The sequence below is a fragment of the Phoca vitulina genome, unplaced genomic scaffold, assembly GCF_004348235.1.
Source record: "Phoca vitulina isolate PV1807 unplaced genomic scaffold, GSC_HSeal_1.0 scaffold54, whole genome shotgun sequence".
In the NCBI taxonomy this organism is placed as follows: Eukaryota; Metazoa; Chordata; class Mammalia; order Carnivora; family Phocidae; genus Phoca; species Phoca vitulina.
The window spans coordinates 8952006-8973887 of record NW_022589757.1 but is presented as its reverse complement, the minus strand read 5'-3'; the positions used below and the strand labels follow the sequence as shown (position 1 = coordinate 8973887).

Sequence of the window (21882 nt, the reverse complement as noted above, 5' to 3'; positions counted from 1 at the left end):
AACATTTTTTCATGTGTCTCTTAGCCATTGGTATGTCTTCTTCAGAGAAGTGTCTTTTCATGTCTTCCGCCCATTTTTTGACTTGATTATTTGTTTTTTGGGTGTTGAGTTTGAGAAGTTCTTTATAGATCTTGGATACCAGCCCTTTATCTGTAGTATCATTTGCAAATATCTTCTCCCCTTCTGTGGGTTGCCTCTTTGTTTTGTTGACTGTTTCCTTTGCTGTGCAGAAGCTTTTTATCTTGATGAAGTCCCAAAAGTTCATTTTTGCTTTTGTTTCACTAGCTTTTGGAGATGTATCTTGAAAGAAGTTGCTGTGGCCAATGTCCAAGAGGTTACTGCCTATGTTCTCCTCTAGGATTTGGATGGATTCCTGTCTCACATTGAGGTCTTTCATCCATTTTGAGTTTATCTTTGTGTATGGTGTAAGAGAATGGTTGAGTTTCATTCTTCTGTATATAGCTGTCCAATTTTCCCAGCACCATTTATTGAAGAGACTGTCTTTTTTCCATTGCATATTTTTTCCTGCTTTGTCAAAGATTATTTGACCATAGAGTTGAGGGTCCCTATCTGGGCTCTCTATTCTGTTCCATTGGTCTATATGTCTGTTTTTGTGCCAGTACCATGCTGTCTTGGTGATCACTGCTTTGTAATATAGCTTGAAATAGGGCAACGTGATGCCCCCAGCTTTGTTTTTCTTTTTCAACATTTCCTTGGCAATTCGGGGTCTTTTCTGATTTCATACAAATTTTAGGATTGTTTGTTCCAGCACTTTAAAAAATGTCATTGGAATTTTGATCGGGATGGCATTGAAGGTATAGATTGCTCTGGGTAGCATAGACATTTTAACAATGTTTATTCTTTTGATCCATGAGCATGGAATTTTTTGCATAATTTTATGTCTCCTTCAATTTCTTTCATGAGTGTTCTGTAGTCCCTAGAGTATAGATCCTTTACCTCTTTGGTTAGGTTTATTCCGAGGTATCTTATGGTTTTTGGTGGTATTGTAAATGGAATCGTTTCTCTAATTTCTCTTACTACAGTTGCATTGTTAGTGTATAAGAAAGCAACTGATTTCTGTGCATTGATTTTGTATCCTGCCACATTACTGAATGGCTGTATGAGTTCAAGTAATTTGGGGGTGGAGTCTTTTGGGTTTTCCACATAAAGTATCATGTCATCTGTGAAGAGAGAGAGTTTGACTTCTTTTTTTGCCAATTTGAATACCTTTCACTTCTTTTTGTTGTCTGATTGCTGTTGCTAGGACTTCTAGTCCTATGTTGAACAGTAGTGGCGAGAGTGGGCATCCTTGTTGTATTCCTGATCTTAAGGGAAAGGCTCTCAGCTTTTCCCTATTGAGGATGATATTCGCTGTGGGTTTTTCATAGATGGATATTATGAACTTGAGGAATGTTCCCTCTATCCCTATACTCTGAAGAGTTTTAATGAGGAAAGGATGCTGCATTTTGTCAGATGCTTTTTCTGCATCAATTGAGAGGACCATATGGTTCTTCTCCCTCCTCTTATTAATGTGTTCTATCACATTGATTGATTTGCAAATGTTGAACCACCCTTGCATCCAGGGATAAATCCCACTTGTTCGTGGTGGATGATCCTTTTAATGTATTGTTGGATCCTATTAGCTAGGATTTTGTTGAGGATTTTGGAATCCATATTCATCAGGGATATCGGTCTGAAATTCTCCTTTTTGATGGGGTCTTTGCTTGGTTTGGGGATTAAGATGATGCTGGCCTCATAGAATGAGTCTGGAAGCTTTCCTTCTGTTTCTGTTTTTTGAAACAACTTCAGGAGAATACGTATTATTTCTTCTTTGAATGTTTGATAGAATCTCCCAGGAAATCCATCAGGCCCTGGACTCTTGTTTTTTGGGAGGTTTTTGATCACTGCTTCAATCTCGTTACCGGTATTAGCCTATTCAGGTTGTCTATTTCTTCCTGTTTCAGTCTTGGCAGCTTATAGGTTTCCAGGAAGGCCTCCATTTCATCCAGATTGCTCAGTTTGTTGGCATATAGTTGTTGATAATTTCTAATAATTGTTTTTATTTCCTTGGTGTTAGTCATGATCTCTCCCCTTTCATTCATAATTTTATTAATTTGGGTCTTTTTTCTTTTCTTTTGGATAAGTCTGGGCAGTGGTTTATCAATCTTATTATTTCTTTCAAAGAACCAGCTTCTAGTTTCGTTGATCTGATCTACTGTGTTTCTGGTTTCTAATTCATTGATTTCTGCTCTAATCTTAATTATTTCTCTTCTATCGTGTGGTTCAGGCATCATTTGTTGCTTTTTCTTTAGTTCTTTAAGATGTAGAGTTAGTTGGTGAATTCGGGATTTTTCTGTTTTTTTGAGTGATAACTGCCTTTGCAGTATCATAGGTTTTGGACTGATGTGTTTTTGTTCTCATTGGTTTCTATGAATTGTTTAAGTTCTTCTTTGATTTCCTGGTTGACACAAACATTCTTGAGCAGAGCAGCCTTTAGCTTCCAAGGGTTTGAATTCCTTCCAATTTTTTCTTGTGTTTGAGTTCCAGTTTTAAAGCATTATGGTCTGAGAATATGCAGGGAATAATCTCAGTCTTTTGGTATCAGTTGAGACCTGATTTGTGACCCAGTATGTGGTCTATTCTTGAGAAAGTTCCATGTGCGCTCGAGAAGAATGAGTATTCTGTTGTTTTAGGGTGGGATGTTCTGTAAATATGTATGAGGTCCATCTGGTCAGGTGTGTCATTCAAAGCTCTTATTTCTTTGTTGATCTTCTGCTTAGATGATCTGTCTGTTGCTGAGAGTGGAGTACTGAGATCTCCTACAGTTAACGTATTGTTATAAATATGACTCTTTATTTTGGTTAACTGTTGGCTTATATAGATGGCTGCTCCCATGTTGGGGGTGTAGACATTTACAATTGTTAGATCTTCTTGTTGGATAGACCCTTTAAGAATGATATAGTGTCCTTCTGTGTCTCTAACTACAGTCTTTAGTTTAAAATCTAATTTGTCTGATAGAAGAATTGCTACCCCAGCTTTCTTTTGAGGTCCGCTGGCATGGAAGATGGATCTCCATCCCTTCACTTTCAGTCTGGATGTATCTTTAGGTTCAAAATGAGTGTCTTGTAGACAGCATATGAATGGGTCCTGTCTTTTTATCCAATCTGCAACCCTGTGCCGTTTTATGGGAGCATTTAGGCCGTTCACGTTGAGAGTGATTATTGAAAGATATGAATTTATTGTCATCATGTTGCCTGTGAAGTCCTTGTTTTTATAGATTGTCCCTGTAAATTTCTGTTGTATATCACTCTTGGGGTCTTTCTCCTTTTATAGAACCCCCATAATATTTCTTGCAGGGCCAGCTTAGTGGTCACATATTCTTTCAGTTTCTGCCGGTCTTGGAAGCTCTGCATCTCTCCATCCATTCTAAATGAAGCCTTGCTGGATAAAGTATTCTTGGCCACATGTTCTTCTCATTTAGTACCCTGAATATGTCTTGCCAGGCCCTTCTGGCTTGCCAGGTCTCTGTGGATAGGTCTGACGTTATTCTGATGTTCCTCCCTCTGTACGGAAGGTATCTCTTCCCTCTAATTGCCCTTAATATGGTTTCCTTGGTTCTAAGATTTGCGAGTTTTACTATTACATGCTGGGGTGTTGTCCTGTTTTCCCTGATCTTGGGAGGGGTCCTCTCTGCCTCTAGGACATGAATGTTTGTCCCCAGATTAGGGAATTTCTCAGCTACGATTTGCTCAAATATATCTTCTAGTCCTCTCTCTCTCTCTACCCGCTCTGGGATTCCAATAATTCTGACATTGGAATGTTTCATGGTGTCACTTATTTCTCTGATTCTGTTTTCATGGATTCTGAGTTGTTTTTCCCTGGCCTCCTCTTTTCCCTTTGTATCCTTTAAATTGTCTTCCAGGTCACTAATTTGTTCTCCTGCCTCACTTACCCTAGCTGTTAGATTATCTAGATTAGATTGGATCTCATTGATAACATTTTTAAGTTCTGCCAATTCAGCTTTCATTTCTGCCCTTAGAGACTCTATGTTGCCATTCATCAATTTCTCCATTCTGGCTATCGTTTTCACAATTGCTAGCCTGAATTCCATCTCCAACATCTTGGTTATATCTGAATCCATTTGTAAATCTGCAGCATAAGTCATAATCTCTGAGTCTTTCCTATTTTGGGGGTTCCTCCTCCTAGTCATTCTGTTAATGGGTGGTTGAGGGAATGAATGGAGTCCAAATTATTGACCACAACCCAAGCAAGATGCACCTGTTTTCTAGGGACCTTAGGGTTGCTGGCCTCTTGTTTTCCCAGCCAGTCTTCTGGGGGAAGGGCCTGCTGGGCTGTTACTCAGACAACCCTGTTTGGGCAGAGTTGCCATGCCCCCCTGTGGCGGGGGATGGGCTCAGTGGGAACTGTTTTTTGGGGGCTTTTGTTCTCTGGCGGCTTTCCCTGGTGCCTTTCTGCGTCTCTTCCGAGAGTCAGAGCAGAAGAGACTGTTTCCAACCCTCTGCCTCAGAGCAGAGAGATCGCAGTCTGTGCTTCAGTCAGCTCTCCAAGGCACACTGTCTCCATTTCTGTCTGTGCTGCTATAAACGGCAGTCCTGGGTTGTGTGCCCCTCCGCAGCGCTCCCAGTCCTTGCCTCCAGGTCGGGGCACGTCTCTGCCCTTTGTGCTGCTAAAACCGCCAGCCGCCCCCAGTTTGCACATGCCGTCCCACCGCTCTGGTTTCTGTCTAAAGTCCTTTCCCCGCCGCTACCAGTCTGTGAGTCTGTGCCCCATCCCCAGCACGAGAGGCTATTGCTCACCGGCATTGCAGGATCCCCACGGCCAGGCTCCCTCTCAATGCCGTTTATCCTCCGATATCTGCCCGCAGAATCACGGCTCCGCGCTTCATACCTCGAAACCAACCGCTTGCGATGTTCTGTTTGTAGAGATCCAGATCTTCTTACATCTCAGGTTGATTTCATGAGTGTTCAGAGTGGTCTGGTAGATATCCAGCTCAATTCCGGGGACCAGTTGGAATAGGGTCCCCTACTCCTCTGCCATATTTTCCTCTCCCCTTTTGAGAGTTCTTAATCATGAAAGGAAGTTGTATTTTGTCAACTATTTTTTCTTTATCTGTTGAGATGATTATATGATTTTTTCTTTCATTCTGTTAATGTGATGTATCACATTTATTGATTGGTGTATATTGAATTATCCTGGCATCCCAGGTATAAAGCCCACTTACTTGATCATGGTGTATGATTGTTTGAATGTGGTGTTGAATTCAGCTTACTAATATTTTGTTGAAAATGTTTGCCTCCATATTTATCAGTGTTATTGGCCTGTAGTTTTCTTCTCTTATAGTGTCTTTATCTGGCTTTGGGATTAGGGTAATGCTGTCTTCATATAATGAATTTGGGAGTACCCCTCCTTTTCAGTTTTTTGGAAGAGTTTGAGAAGGACTGGTGTTAATCTTTGTTGGGAGATTTTTGATTTCTCATTAATCTCATTATTGGTATCTTCAGATTTTCTCTTTCTTTTATGATTCAGTCTTAGAAGGTTTATTATTTATAGGAATTAATCCATTTCTCCTAGGTTGTCTAGTTAATTGGCATATAATTGCAATAGTTTATTTGATTCTTTATATTTCTTTGGTATCAGTTATAATTATCTCCTCTTTCACGTCTGATTTTATTTATTTGAGTCATTTCTCTTTTAGTAATCTAGCTAAAGGTTTGTTATTTTTTTTATCAGTTCAAAAAAAGCAGGTTTTAATTTCATTGATATTTTCTGTTTTTTTTTTTTTTTTTTTTTTTTGTGGTTTCTATTTTATTTCTTTCTGCTCCAATATTTGTTGTTTTCTTCCTTCTGCTAAGTTTGGGCTTAGTTCTTTTTTTTTTTTTTTTTTTTCTGGTTTCTTGAGGTGTAAAGTTAGGTTGTTCACTGGAGAGCTTTCTTGTTTTTTAGCATAGGTGCTTGTTGCTATGAACTCCCTCTTAGATCTGCTTTTGCTGTAATCCATAAGTTTTGGTATGTGTGTTTCCATATTCATTTGTTTTAAGATCTTTTTTGATTTCTCTTTTGATTTCTTCTTTGACCCATTGGTTGTCCAGTAGCATGTTTAATTTCCACATATTTATAAATTTTCAGTTTTCTTCCGTATTACTTATTTCTAATTGCATACTATTGTGGTCAGAAAACATACTTGATATGATTTTAAATTAATTAAAATTACTAAGGCTTGTTTTGTAACCTATCATATGATGTATCTTGGGGAATGATCAATGGGCACTTGAGAAGAATGTATATTCTGTTCCTGTTGGATGAAATATTCTGTATATGTCTCTTAGGTCCCTTTGGTCTAAAGTATGGTTCAACTCGAATGTTTCATTATTGATTTACTCTCTGGATAATCTGTTCATTATTGAAAGTGGAGTATTGATGTCCCTTACTATTATTCTATTGTTGTCTGTTTCTCCCTTCAGATCTGTTAGTATTTGCTTAATATATTTGGGTGTTCCAAAGTTAGGGGCATATATATTTACAATTGTTATATTTCCTTGATGATTTAACCATTTTATCATTATATAATGACTTTTTAATTAAATTTTTAATTTTAATTCCAGTATAGTTAACATACAGTGTTATATTACTTACTTTCAGGTGTACAATATAGTGATTTAACAATTTTGTACATTGCTCAGTGCTCATCATGGTAAGTATATCTTTAATCTCCATCACCTATTTCACCCATCCCCTCATCCACCTCCCCTCTGGTAACCATCAGTTTGTTTTCTATAATTAAGAGTCTGTTTCTTGGTTTGTCTCTCTCTCTCCTTTTTTTGTTTGTTCATTTTGTTTCTTAAATTGCACATGTGAGTGAAATCATGTGGTATTTGCCATTCTCTGATTGATTTGTTTTGCTTAGTATTATACTCCCTAGTTCCATCCCTGTTGTGGCAAATGGCAAGATTTCATTCTTTTTTTATGGCTGAATAATATTTCATTATATATATATGCATGTATACACATATATATATATCCCATTTTCTTTATCCATTCATCTATCAATGAACACTTGGGCTGCTTTCATAGTTTGAATATTGAAAATAATGCTGCTCTAAACATAGGGGTGCATATATCCCTTTGAATTAATGTTTTTGTATTTTTTGGGTAAATACCTAGTAGTGTGCTTACTGGATTGTAGGGTAGTTCTATTTTTAATTTTTTTGAGGAACCTCCATACTCTTCCACAGTGGCCATAGCAGTTCAGTCCTACCAACAGTGCGCAAGTTTTTTTTTTTTTCCACCTCCTTGCCAACACTTGTTTCTTGTGTATTTGATTTTTGTCATTGAGACAGGTGTGAAGTGATATCTCATTGTAGTTTTGATTTGTAGTTCCCTGATGATGAGTGATGTTGGGCATCTTTTCATGTGTCTCTTGGCCATGTCTTCTGCCCATTTTTTAAATGGGTTATTTGTTTTTTGGGTGTTGACCTGTATCAGTTCTTTATATACTTTGGATACTAACCCTTTATCAGCTATGTCATTTGCAAATATCTTCTCCCATTCAGGAGGTTGCCTTTTAGTTTTGTTGATTATTTCCTACACTGTGCAGAAACTTTTTATTGTTGCTTTTATTTCCTTTGCTTCATGTATAGAAAAAATGTTATTATGGCTGATGTAAAAGCAATTACTGCCTGTGGTCTCTTCAAGGAATTTTATGGCTTCAGGTCTCATATTTAGGTCTTTAATCCATTTTGGGTTTGTTTTTGTGTGTGATGAAAGAAAGTGGTCCAATTTCATTGTTTTGCATGTTGCTGTCCAGCTTTCCCAACACCATTTGTTGAAGAGACTATCTTTTTCCCATTGGGTATTCTTTCCTGCTTTGTCGAAGATTAATTGGCCATGTAACTGTGGGTTTATTTCTGGATTTTCTGTTCTGTTCCATGGATCTGTGTGTCTGTTTTTATGCCAGTACCACACTGTTTTAAATACTACAGCTTTGTAATATAACTTGAAGTCTGGAATTGTGATACCTCCAGTTTTGCTTTTCTTTTTCAAGATTGCTTTGGCTACTTGGGGTCTTTTGTGGTTCCATACAACTTTTAGAATTGTTTATTATAGTTCTGTGAAAAATGCTATTGGTATTTTTATGGGGATTGCATTTAATATGTAGATTGCTTTGGGTAGTATACACATTTTAACAATATTTGTTCTTCCAATCCATGAGCATGGAATGTCTTTCTGTTTCTTTGTGTTATCTTCAGTTTCTTTCATCACTGTTTTATAGTTTTCAGAGTGTAGTTTTTTCACCTCTTTGGTTGTTTATTCCTAGGTATTTTATTGTTTTTGGTGTAATTGTAAATAAGACTGTTTTCTTAATTTCACTTTCTGCTGCTTTATTATTAGTGCATAGGAATGCAACAAATTTCTACACATTGGTTTTGTATCCTACAAATTTACAGTATTTGTCAGTTCTAGTAATTGTTCAGTGAAGTCTTTTGGGTTTTCTATATATACTATCATGTCATCTGCAAATAGTGAAAGTTTTATTTCTTCCTTACCAATTTGGATGCCTTTTATTTGTTTTTGTTGTCTAATTGCTGTGTCTAGGACATCCAGTACTATGTTGAATAAAAGTAGTGAGAGTGGACATCCTTGTCTTGTTTCTGACCTTAGGGGAGAAGCTCTCAGTTTTTCCCCATTGAGTATGATGTTGGCTGTGGGTTTTTCATAATATAGCCTTTATTATGTTGAAGTATGTTCCCTCTAGACCAACCTTGTTGAGAGTTTTTATTGTGAAAGGATGTTGTACTTTGCCAAATGATTTTTCTTTATCTATTGAAATGATGATATATGGTTTTTATCTTTTCTCTTATTGATGTGTTGTATCACATTGATTAATTTATGGATATTGATCCATCTTGCATCCTGGGAACAAATCCCACTTGATCATGTGAATGAATTTTTTAATGCATTGTTGGATTAGGCTTGCTAGTATTTTGTTGAGGATTTTTCCATCTGTGTTCATCAGAGATACTGACCTATAGTTCCTTTTTTTTTTTTTTGGTAGTATCCTCATCTGGTTTTGTTATCAGAGTAATACTGGCCTCACAGAATGAATTTGGAAGTTTCCTTCCTCTTCTGTTTTTTGGAATAGTTTGAAAAGAATAGGTATTAACTCTTCTTCCGCTCCCCCCCGAGGGAGGAGGGGCAGAGGGAGAGGGAGGGAGAGAGAATCATAAGCAAGCTCCATGTGCAGTCTTACGTGGGGCTTGATCCCAGAGATCATGACCTGAACTGAAATAAAGAGTTGGACGCTTAACCAACTGAGCCACCCAGGCACCCCGGTATTAACTCTTCTTTAAGGTTTGGCAGAATTTGCCCGGAAAGCCATCTGATCCTGGACTTTTGTTTTTTGGGAGTTTTATGATTACTAATTCAATTTTATTGCTGATAATTGGTCTTTTCTAATTTTCTGTTTCTTCCTGCTTTAGTTTTCATAGGTTATGTTTCTAGGAATTTATCCATTTCTACTAGGTTGTGAAATTTATTGGCATACAATTTCTCATAATATTCTCTTATAATTTTTTGTGTTTCTGTAGTGTTGGTTGTTAGTTCTCCTCTGATTTGTGATCTTGTTTATTTGAGTCATCTCTCTTGCTCACTTGCTTGCTTTTCTTTTCTTTTTCTTTCTTTTTTTTTTTTTTTGTTCTTTTCTTTTTGATTAGTCTGGCTGGAGGTTTATCAGTTTTGTTGTTGATCTTTCCAAAGAACCAACTCCTGGTTTCATTGATCTATTCTGTTGGTGTTTTAGTTTCTATATCATTTATTTCTGCTCTAAATTTTATTATTTCCTTCCTTCTCCTGGTCTTGGTTTCTGTTTGTTCTTTTTTTTTCTATCTCCTTTAGGTGTAAGTTTAGGTTGTTTGAGATTTTTCTTATTTTGTGAAGTAGGCCTGTATTGCTATACACTTCCCTCTTAGAACTGCTTTTGCTGCATCCCAAAGATTTTAGACCATTGTGCTTTCATTTGCATTTGTATCCATGTACTTTTTAAAAAATTTCTTCTTTGATTTCTTTCCCAGTCATTGTTTTGTAGCATGTTATTTAGCTTCCATGAATTTCTGCTCTTTCTAGATTTTTTTCTTGTGGTTGATTTCTAGTTTCATAGCATTGTGGTCAGAAAACATGCATGGTATTGACTTCAGTCTTTTTGAACTTGTTGAGACTTGTTTTGTGGCCTAGTAGGCAAATCTGTTCTGGAGAGTATTCCATGTGTACTTGAAAAGAATGTGTATTCTGCTGTTTTAGGATGGAATGTTCCGAATATGTCTGTGAAATCCGTCTGGTCCAGTGTGTCATTCAAAGCCATTGTTTCCTTGTTGATTTTCTGTTTGAAGGATCTGTCCATTGATGTAAGTCAGGTGTTAAAGTCCTGTTATTGTATTACTGTCAATTATATCGTTTATGTTTGTTATTAACTGTTTTATGTATTTGGGTGCTCCCATGTTAGGTGCATAAATATTTACAATTGTTATATCTTCTTGTTGAATGTCCCCTTTATTATTATATAGTGCCCATCTTTGTCTTTTGTTACAGTTTTTGTTTTAAAGTCTATTTTTTCCAAAGGAAGTATTGCTACCCTGGCTTTCTTTTGACATCCATTTGCATGATAGATGTTTCTCCATCCCCTCATCTTCCATCTTCAGGTGTCTTCCAGTCTGAAATGAGTCTCTTGTAGGCTTATATAGATGGTCTTGTTTTTTTAATTCATTCTGTCACCTTATGTCTTTTTTTAAAAAATATTATTTATTTATTTATTTATTCTAGAGAGAGAGAGAGAGAGAGAGAAAGAAAGAGTGAGTGAGTAGGGGAAGGGAGAGGGACAAGCAGATGCTGCACCTGGATGCAGGGCTTGATTCCAGACCCTGAGATCATGACCTGAGCTGAAACCAAGAGTTGGACCCTTAACCCACTGAGCCACCCAGGCACTTTTGATTGGAGCATTTAGTCCATTTATATTCAAAGTAATTATTGATAGATAATTCTGTTATTTGTTTTGTGGTTCTTTTTGTAGTTTTTCTCTTATCTTTCTCTTGCTCTCTTTCATGGTTTGTTGGTTTTCTTTAGTGATATACTTGGATTCCTTTCTGTTCATCCTTTGCATATCTATTACTGATTTTTGATTTGTGGTTACCACTTGTTTTGTATGTAACATCTTCTGCTATATCTATATTAAGTTCATGGTTGCTTAAGTTTGATCCCATTCTTTTCTCCTCTTTCCTTCATATCTTAGGTATATGGTGTCATATTTTACATCCTTTTATTTTGTGAATCCCTTGTATGATTTTTACAGATATATTTATTTTTAATGCTTTTGGGTTTCCTCCTTTTCATACTCTCACTTATGGTCTTTTTTTCCATTCAAAGAGTCCCCTTTAGGACTGGTTTAGTGATCATGAACTCTCTTTTAGTTTTTGTTTGTCTGAGAAATTCTTTATCTCTCCTTCTATTCTGAATGATAGCCTTATAGGGTAGGGTACTCTTGGCTGCAGATTTTTCCCTTTCAGCACTTTGAATATATCATGGCACTCTCTTCTGGCCTGCAGAGTTTCTGCTGAAAAAGCTGCTGAGAGTTTTATGGGGTTTCCCTTGTATATAACTGTCTTCTTTTCTTCTTCTTCTTCTTCGTCTTTTTTTTTTTTTTTTTTTTGCTGTTTTTAAAAAATTTGCCTTTATCGCTACTTTTTGCCATTTTAACCCTGTATATCTTGATGTATACCTCCTTGGGTTGATTTTGTTGGGGGAATCGCTGTGCCTCCTAGATATAAATGTCTGTTTCCTTCCCCAGATTAGGGATGTTTTCAGCTGTTATTTCTTCAGCTTTATTTTTTGCCCCCTTTCTTTCTTCTTCTCGGATTCCTGTAATGTGAATGTTATGCTTGGTAGAGTCACTGAGTTTCCTAACTCCGTTCTCATTTTGTGTAATTTTTTTCTCTCATTTGTTCATCTTGATTATTTTACATTACTCTGTCTTCCAGGCCATTAATTTGTTCTTCTGCTTCCTCTAGCATGCTATTTATTTCAACAAGTCTGTTTTTAATTTCATATATTGTATTCTTCATCTCTGATTGGTTCTTTTTTATCTGTGTGTTAAGGGTCTCACTGATGTCCTATACTCTTTTCTCAAGTCCAGTGAGTATCTTTGTGATCATTACTATAAATTCTCTATGAGGTATATCACTTATATTCATTTCGCTTCGGTCTCTTGCTGTGGTTTTGTCTTGTTCTTTCATTTAGGACATACCCCTCAGTCTCCTCATTTTGTCTAACTCTTTGTGTCTGTTTCTGTGTGTTAGGAAAGTCAATTATGTCTCCTGCTCTTGAAGGTAATGACCTTATGAAGAAGAGGTCCTGTAGTGCCCTATAGTGCTTTGTCCCTGTTCCCCAGGACCTGAACTTCAGGAAGTGTCTCCTATGTGTGTTACATGTGCCCTGCTCTTGTGTCCTATCCACTGTTTCCTTCAGTCCTGTTATCTGCAGAGGCTCTCTTTGCCTGTTTGGGCAGTGTTTTGTCCCCAGCCTGGTAGGGCACAGTTTAACTTGATGTACAGTGGTCTGCCTGCAAAATGAGACTTGCCCCTGATGCCACCAGAACAAAAGCCCCCTTGTCAGGAGATGAGGTTTTGGCAGGGATTGCTCCAGTTTTCTGGGGGAGGGGACCTGCCTTGCTGGAACTGAGGCAAGCTTGATTAAATAGAGCAGATCCATTGAAGTGTGGGTGGTCAGAGGGGGCTTCGTGTAAGCAAGTTGGGTAGAAAGTGTTATGCAATGCTGGTTCCCGCAGGAGGCCATGTGTTTATGCTGAGGGGTGGTGGGGAGGGGTTGTCACCTGCTAGCTCCTTTATTCCTGGAGTGGTCTCCCTGTGATCCCTGCTTCTCTGGCCATGCTCTGAGATAAGTAAATAACTCTCTCTCCCATGTGCCTTAGGCATTTTTCAAACTGCTGCTTCTATGCTGTATCTCTACTGGCTATTTGTTGTGCTGTATCTTTAAGCGGGGACTCAACTTCCCAGAACTGAGCCTGCTGATTTTTAAAATTCCAGGCTTTAAGTCCTACTGGTTGTATGTACTCATGAAATTTGGTCCCTCTCGCTTTCAAAGCCAAATGTTATGAGGATTCATCTTCCCTGTGAGGGCTCTCCAGTGTGATAGTCTGTTTCTTGCCCTTCCCTGTACCCTGGGCTCCTGACCAGGGACAGCCATGGTCCTCTTTTCTCCCAAACTGAGTTTCTTCCCTTTATCACTTCTTTAATGTGGCCTCTTCTTTACTTTTACTTGTGGAGTTTGTTCTGCCAGTCTTCAAGTCATTTTCTGAGTTATTTACACTCTTGTGAATGTTATCTAGTTATATCTGTGGGATGAAGTGAGCTTACTGTTCTCTTACTCCACCATCTTCTCAGCCTGTACCTCTATAATTACTTTCTTTGCCTTTTGTTACAGTTTTTGGCTTAAAGTCTATTTTTTTCTGTATAAATATTGCTACCCTTGTTGTCTTTTGGTTTCCAGTTGCATGGAATATCATTTTCCATCTCTTCACTCAGCCTATGTGTGCCCTTAAAGCTGTAGTGAGGCTCTTGAAGACAGCATATAATTTGGTCTTGTTCTTTAAATCCATCCAGGCATTCCATGCCTTTTGATTGGAGAATTCATTCCATTTACATTTAGAGTAATTCCTGATAGGTAAGGACTTACTAATGCCATTTTATTAAATTTCTGGCTGTTTTGTAGTTCCTGTTGTTCCTTTCCTTTCCTTTTTTTTTTTTTTTTTTTTTTTTTGCTGCCTTCCATGTGTGTTGATGATTTCCCATCATGGTATGCTTTGAGTCACTTGTCTTTGTCTTTTGTGAATTTACTGTAGGTTTTTGCTCTCTGCTTACCATGAGCATTATATAAATATCTTAATGATAAAATAGTCTATTTTCTTCTGGTAACAACTTAACTTTGCATACAATCAAAGTTCTTCTTTTAGTCCCCCATTTTATATTTTTAATGTCACAGGTTACCTCTTTTCATGTTGTCAATATGTTAACAAATTATTATAATTATTTTTAATACTCTTGTTTGTTAACCTTTATAGAAGTATGAAGTGGTTAATACGCCACCATATTAAAGTACTAGAATATTCTGAATCTGACTATATACTTATCTTTACCAGTGTGTTGTATATTTTCAGATTTTTTTTTCATATTACCACTTAGCATCCTTTTCTTTAAGCCTGAAGAACCTCTTTCAGCATTTTTTCTAAGGCAGTCTGGAGTTATAAGCTTCCTCAGCTTTTGTTTATCGCTCCTTAATTTCTGAAGGACAACTTTGCTGGATAGAGTATTTCTTGTTGGCAGTTGCTTTTTATTTTCTTTCATCATTTTGAATATAATCTCCCACTCTTTCCTGGACTATAAGATTTCTGCTGAGAAAGTTATTGATAGTTCTGTGGGAGTTCCCTTGTAAGTTACAGGCTTCTTTACTCTTGCTGCTTTTAAGTTTCTCTGTCTTTGATTTTTGACAGTTTTGTTATAATGTGTCTTACAGAGGATCTGTTTAAGTTGAGTTTGTTATGATCTATGAGCTTCATGAATTTGGATATCCAAATCTCTTTGCAGATTTGGGAAGTTCCTGGCTATTCTTTCTTTATATAAGCTTTCTACCCTCATCTCCCTCTCTTCTCTTTCTGGGACTCCAGTAATTTGCAAATTATTTCTTTTGATGGTATCCCATGGATCACATAGCTTTCTTCCTTTTTTTTTGTTCTCCTCTAACTGGATAATTTCCTACTTCCTGTCTTTTAACTCACAGGTCCTTTCTTCTGCTTCATCCATTCTGATATTAATGCTCTGTAGTGCCTTTTCATTTTATTCATTGTGTTTTTCAGCTCCAGAATTTTTTTATTTCTTCTTTTATGATTTCTATCTTTGTTAATCTTCTCATTTTGTGTATTAGTGCTTTTTAAATTTTGTTGAATTGTCTCTCTGTGTTTTCTTGTAGCTCAGTGAGCTTCCTTAAAACAGGTATTTTAATTTCTTTATCAGGTAAATAGCACATATTCATGTCGTTGAGATCAGCTACTAGAAGATTATTGTTATCCTTTGGTTATGTCATGTTTCATAGATCTTTCACAGCCCTTGAAGATTTGTTTTGCTGTCTTCACATTTGAAGTAGCAGTGAGAACTGAGTGCCTTCCTTCTTTACTAACTACCTTCCAGAGGAGAAATCTCTTCTGTCAGCCTTCCTAGGGATTCTCTGAACTTCTGTGGATACACCTGGTCCACATTTTGGCTCCCTCTTTTGGCAGAATTCTTAATTGTATGCCTTCTTTTGATCCTCCAATGCACTAGGTGAAGTGCCAACAGCCTCCCTTTGCTTTCCCAAAGGTTGCCTTAAAGCTCAGTTTGTGCTCTCTCTCTGGCTCACAGATTCTTACTGATTTTCTACACATGCTCACTTGCCATCCATCAAAGCTTTCTCTCATTGCCCCTGTGGGAGAGCACACAGGGTTGGGGGTATGTAGGTGAGGGACTTGGAGCACTGGTGGTGCCCGTGGGCTAGTTGGTGGGATCTGCAGATAGGACATCCCTAGCAGCTCACAGTTCAGCTACTTGATGGAATCTGTGGCACAGTTTTTAGAATCCATGTCCTTTTAATGGTCTCCAAGAGTCTTATCTTCTACTTTTCCAGTTGTTCCCACCTTCCAGTAAGGCAGCTCATAATACTTTGAATGGAGTGAGAGAGAAATGAGTTTCTTTGGCATCATCCTGCACAGCTGGGGAAGCCCAGGTGTTCACTCACACACTTTCACTTTCCTCTCTTGGGAGAAATCACAGGATAAAAATATCTCTCATGGCCCTGAGGTGTGCCACTTTCGGAGAAGGGTGATACATGTAAAATCAAACTGTTCATCTTACCCATTTTGGTGCATCCAACTCCTATTGTTTTGCTCCAACTGTGTGCTAGGACTTCTCTGCTGGAGACCTAGACTTCCACAGGGGTACTCCTGTTCATAGATGATTGTCTAAGACAGTTTTTACTGGACTTCTGGACTGTGGCCAGGAGGGGCTGGAGCTGGTGCGGGAGCCACTGTGGGGTCCACAACTGGGATTTTACCTGATGCATAGGTGGGGAAGACTCCTCTTACATCTTTTGGTGTATGGTACTGGATCCCAAAGCTCCTACAAAGGCACTTTTTTCATGATTGGATGTCAAATTGTTGTGGAGGGAGGGACACGATGAAGGAGGTCTTATTTAGCCATGTTGCTGACTTACCTCCTTTCTGAACGTACTTATGTATACTTTTTTCCCCCTCTGTTTTCTTGGAAGAGATTCCCAGAAATCAAATTTCTGAAACAAAGAATATAGATTTAAAACAGTGTATATTAAACGATCTTCTAGAAAATTTATTCCAATTTACATTCCTGCCAGCATTGTGTAGAGTACATAGTTACAAAGATTAAGGATTATTAAGCTAAAATATTTCTAATTTAATGGGTCAAATTATGATTTCATTGCTTTAATATTAATTACTTATAAAGGTAAACTTTGTATTTATTGATTATATGTCTTGTAATTGTCTTCTGTCATTTGATCAGTTCTCTACATTTTTCATCATTTTTATGTGCTCTGTATATACATAAAAGTTGTATTTCAATTGTTTTCCCAGTTTAATTTTTAATTTGCTTCACATAGAGATTTTAAGATGTAGTCAAGTCTATCAATTTTTTCATTTATGGTTGCTTTTATAGAAACTTTGATGAGGGGCACTTGTGTGGTTCAGTCAGTTAAGTGTCTGCCTTTGGCTCAGGTCATGATCCCAGGACGCTGGGATCAAGTCTGCTTCTCCCTCTCCCCTCTGCTTATGCACTCTCTCACTGTCTCTCTCTCTCAAATAAGTAAAATCTTTAAAATAATAAATAAATAAATAAATAAATAATAAAAACTTTAATGATACTTCCTCACTAGAGAATGATAATTTTCTCTGAATAGTTTTGTGGTTTCACCTTTCACATTTAATTATTTTATACATCGAATATTTTGTTGCTCATGATCCTCAGTAAAGTTCTGATTCCCTCAAACCTGCCCCTGAAGCTTCACCAGTTGCCATAGCACCATTTATTGAATGCTCTTTGTTTTCCTATTGATTTTTGATACCTTATTTCTAAGTTATTTGTTAACTTTCATTAATCATATCAATTATTTTATCAATATGTGTAATTTTAATTAGTGTGTAGCTTTAGCTTAAGTTTTCCACAGTTTGATTGTTAGTTCCTTATTGTGGTTTTCTTTGTATTTATTCAGCTTGGTATTCATTATGTTTTTATATTCTTTTTGATCAAATTGGAAAACTTTTCAGCTAGTATTTCTTTGCCTATTTAGCCTTCCTATTCTCTTCCCTCCTGCAACTCCAATTACATATGTGCTTGATAATTTGATACAAGTTATTGAGGCTCTGTACATTTTTTAAAGCTTTTTTTTCTTTGTGCTTCAGTTTGGGTGATTTCTATTAACTTATCCTTGGATTTATGTATTCCTTCTTCTCTTCCAATCAGCTTTTAATATCAGATGTAGTAATTTTTAGATCTAAGATTTGCATTTGGTTCCTTTTTACACTTTAACATAACTTTCCTTAAACTCCCTATCTTTCTATACGCTATATCCATTTTTTTTCCTATGGCTTTTTTAACATACTATTATAACAGTTTTATTTATTTTTATTTTTTTATTTAAATTAAATTAGCCAACATATAGTACATCATTAGTTTCAGATGTAGAGTTCAGTTATTCATCAGTTGCATATAACACCCAGTGCTTATCACATCACGTGCCCTCCTTAATGCCCGTCACCCAGTTACCCCATTCCCCTACCACCTCCCCTCCAGCAACCCTCAGTTTGTTTCCTATAGTTAAGAGTCTCTCATGGTTTGTCTCCCTCTCTGATTTCTCCCCATTCAGTTTTCCCTTCCTTCCCCTATGATCCTCTGCACTGTTTCTTATATTCCACATATGAGTGAAACCATATGATAATTGTCTCTGATTGACTTATTTTACTCATCATAATACCCTCCATGTCCATGTAAATTCCATCCACATCAATGTAAATGCTAAGATTTCATTCTTTTTGATGGCTAAGTAATATTCCATTGTGTCTATATACACCACATCTTCTTTATCCATTCATCCATTGATGGACATCTCAGCTCTTTCCATAGTTTGGCTATTCTGGACATTGCTGCTATGAACATTGGGGTGCAGTACCCCTTCAGATCACTACATTTGTATCTGTGGGGTAAGTACCTAGTAGTGCAATTGCTGGGTCATAACGTAGCTCTATTTTTAACTTTTTAAAGAACCTGCATACTGTTTTCCAGAGTGGCTGTACCAGCTTGCATTCCCACCAACAGTGTAAGATGGTTCCCCTTTCCCTGCATCCTCACCAACATCTGTCATTTCCTGACTTGTTAATTTTAGCTATTCTGACTGGTGTGTGATATCTCATTGTGGTTTTGATTTGTATTTCCCTGATGCCAAGTGATGTGGAGCATTTTTTCATGTGTCTGTTAACCATTTGTATGTCTCCTTTGCAGAAATGTCTGTTCATGTCTTCTGCCCATTTCTTGACTGGATTATTTGGTTTTTGGGTGTTGAGTTTGAGAAGTTCTTTATAGATCTTGGATACTAGCCCTTTATCGTAATGTCATTTGCAAATGTCTTCTCCCATTCCATAGGTTGCCTTTTAGTTTTGTTGACTCTTTCCTTTACTGTGCAGAAGCTCTTTATCTTGATGAAGTCCCAATAGTTCATTTTTGCTTTTGTTTCCCTTGCCTTTGGAGACGTGTCTAGCCAGAAGTTGCTGCATCTGAGGTTGAAGAGGTTGCTACATGTGTTCTCCTTTAAGATTTTGATGCATTCCTATATTACATTTAGGTCTTTCATCCGTTTTGAGTTTATCTTTGTATAGTGTGAGAAAAAGGTCCAGTTTCATTCTTCTACATGTGGCTATCCAATGTTCCCAGCACCATTTACTGAAGAGACTGTCCTTTTTCCATTGGATATTCTTTTCTGCTTTGTTGAAGATTAGTTGACCATAGAATTGAGGGCCCATTTCTGGGTTCTCTATTCTGTCCCATTGATCTGTGTGTCTGTTTTTGTGCCAGTACCATACTGTCTTGATGATTACCGCTTTGTAATAGAGCTTGATGTCTGGCATTGTGATGCCACCAGCTTTGCTTTTCCTTTTCAACATTCCTCTGGCTCTTCGGGGTCTTTTCTGGTTCCATACAAATTTTATGATTATTTGTTCCAGCTCTGTGAAAAATGTTGATGGTATTTTGATAGGGATTGCATTGAATGTGTAGATTGCTCTGGGTAGCATAGACATTTTAGCAATATTTATTCTTCCAATCCATGAGCATGGACTGTTTTTCCATTTCTTTGTGTCTTCCTCAATTTCTTTCATAAGTGTTCTATAGTTTTTAGAGTACAGAACCTTTACTTCTTTGGTTAGGTTTGTTCCTAGGTATCTTATGGTTTTTGGTGCAATTGTAAATGGGCTCAACTCCTTAATTTCTCTTTGTTCTGTGTCATTGTTAGTGTATAGAAATGCAACTGATTTCTGTGCATTGATTTTATATCCTGCCATGTTGCTGAATTCCTGTATGAGTTCTAGCAATTTTGGGGTGTAGTCTTTTGGGTTTTCCATATAAAGTATCATGTCATCTGTGAAGAGTGGGAGTTTGACTTTTTCTTTGCCAATTTGAATGCCTTTTATCTCTTTTTGTTGTCTGATTGCTGAGGCTAGGACTTACTTCTAGTACTATGTTGAACAACAGTGGTGAGAGTGTACATCCCTCTCATGTTCCTGACCTTGAGAATGATATTCGCTGTGGGCTTTTCGTAGATGGCTCTTGTGATATTAAGGTATGTTCCCTCTATCCCAACACTTTGGAGCTGTTTTCAAGTCCTTGAATGCTGATTCTAACATCTGGTTTGTATGTGGGCCTGTGACTGATTTTTTTCTCTTGACTATGGATTACCTACTTTGAAAATCAAGTAATTTGGGGTTATATACTGGAACATTACATAAGATACACAGCCTCTGGATTTTGTTATCCTCTTATGAAGAATGTTCTAGCAGGCAGTTAACATTACTGGTTTTAGGCTTTGGCAGGGTGGATCTGTTTTGTCATTTCCCTTAGACATGGGGTGATTTCCTAATTCTCCCTGGTGTTTTTTCCTAAAGCATGGCTCTTAGAGGTTTCAGCTGAAAATCCAACCCAAGGTGTTTACCAAACCTTCTCCTTTGACAGATTGACACTCTTCATTTTTTTCTGCAGTGAGTAGCTGTTGAAGCTCTGCTTACCTCTTTCAGCCTTCTGACATTTGTTTCTCCCCTGGCCTCTTTGAATCTTGCCCCACACGTGCACGTTCAGGGATTTGAGGGAGTTTATTTACAGATTTTTTGGGGCTCCCTACTCCTAGGATTTTACCCCATTCCATTTTCAGCTGCTTTGGTGTCCCAATCCTCATCCTCATATTCCTCAGGCCAATAATACTGAGATTTTCTGCTTCAGCTCTGTCACATTGACTGGAGAGTAACCTCATGGGAAAAACTGTATGTATATTTATATATGAATTTCATTGTGGTTCTTTTCTTTCAAGGGCTGAATCCTTTGATTTTTCTGTGGTCCTCTCTTATTTCTATATATATCAGCCAGAGGTTGGGGCCAGGGTTGGAGTAGAGTTTTAATTATCTGTGTACTTGATCAGTGTAAGTGAATCATACATGAATGAAAGCCTAATAATCATACAGTCATTCTTTTCTTCTTCTCCTCCTATCTCTCCAACTCATTCATCTTCATCTCCTTGGCTAGACTCTTTATCCTTCAAATGAGGGTCTCCTGAGGGACTTCATCCTTCTTTGTCTCTTCAAAGTCTATAAGCTCTCCCTGGGTGAACCATTAGTATTAATAAGCAGTACATTATCTACCAATTAATATTCATGGGACTCCAAAATCCATGATTCCAGCTCAGATCTTTCTCCTGTGCTCCATGTGCTTCTAAAATTCCATATCTTCTCCCTCCTCTCACACATTCTTCTGTTTTTATGAATGCTGCTAATAATCATCCTACCTGGAAACTGGAGAATCATCTGAAACTCTCTTTTGTCCTTTATTCCGCACATCTATTTGTGTCCTAAGTCCCTGAATGAATACCTCTTTTATATCTAAGTGTATGTTTCTTTATCTTCATCCCCAGTGCTACTTAGTTTATTGCTTATCCTCACTATTTCTATTATCTCTTAAATTTTCTCGTTTGCAGTGTCTTACTCTTCATATGTACCCTCAACATTACTGATACAGCACTCTTACTAAAATATAAGTGAAGAATTACTGCTCCTCAGCTTAAAGCCTTGATGTGACTCCCTATTGGTTAGTTTACCTCTCACAGGAAGGTGTACATGATACAGACCTTACTGCTTCTAGCTTCATTTCTTGTTGCAATTTTTTGTCTTTTTTTCTGTTCTCCACATTTGTACTGTACTCTCCACTAATATAAATGTTTATTATTCCACCATAAACCAGTGTCTTTCTTCACTCTCTCCCTGCACTTCTGTTTATATGTCCTTCTCTACATATAGATATAAGCATAGGTACCCCCTCGACTCCTGAGGCTTTGCCCAAGCATCTGGGAATTATTTCTTGGCCACTCTACCCTCAGACAGAATTGACTACTTCCTCTTTCGTGCTGTCACTGTACTCTATATATACTATACCTTCATATCACGTGTTAAATTGTCTGTACTTATTTACTGTCTTGAAGGTCACCCTT

At 37.4% G+C, this 21882-nt stretch overlaps 1 protein-coding gene across 5 annotated transcripts in view; it reads left to right on the top strand.

Annotated features, from left to right (window-relative positions):
• Window positions 1-21882, top strand: part of NME7 (NME/NM23 family member 7) — a 270694-nt gene that overhangs the window by 134194 nt on the left and 114618 nt on the right. For 2 of the 5 annotated variants that reach the window (XM_032389419.1, XM_032389415.1), the window contains one exon: window positions 6661-6699. The exons of the other annotated variants lie outside the window; for them this stretch is intronic. In XM_032389419.1, coding sequence (XP_032245310.1) covers window positions 6661-6681 — 21 coding nt within the window. In that variant the 3' untranslated portion in view covers window positions 6682-6699. Of the gene's footprint in view, window positions 1-6660; window positions 6700-21882 lie in introns of those variants that run through there. 5 annotated transcript variants of the gene reach the window in all.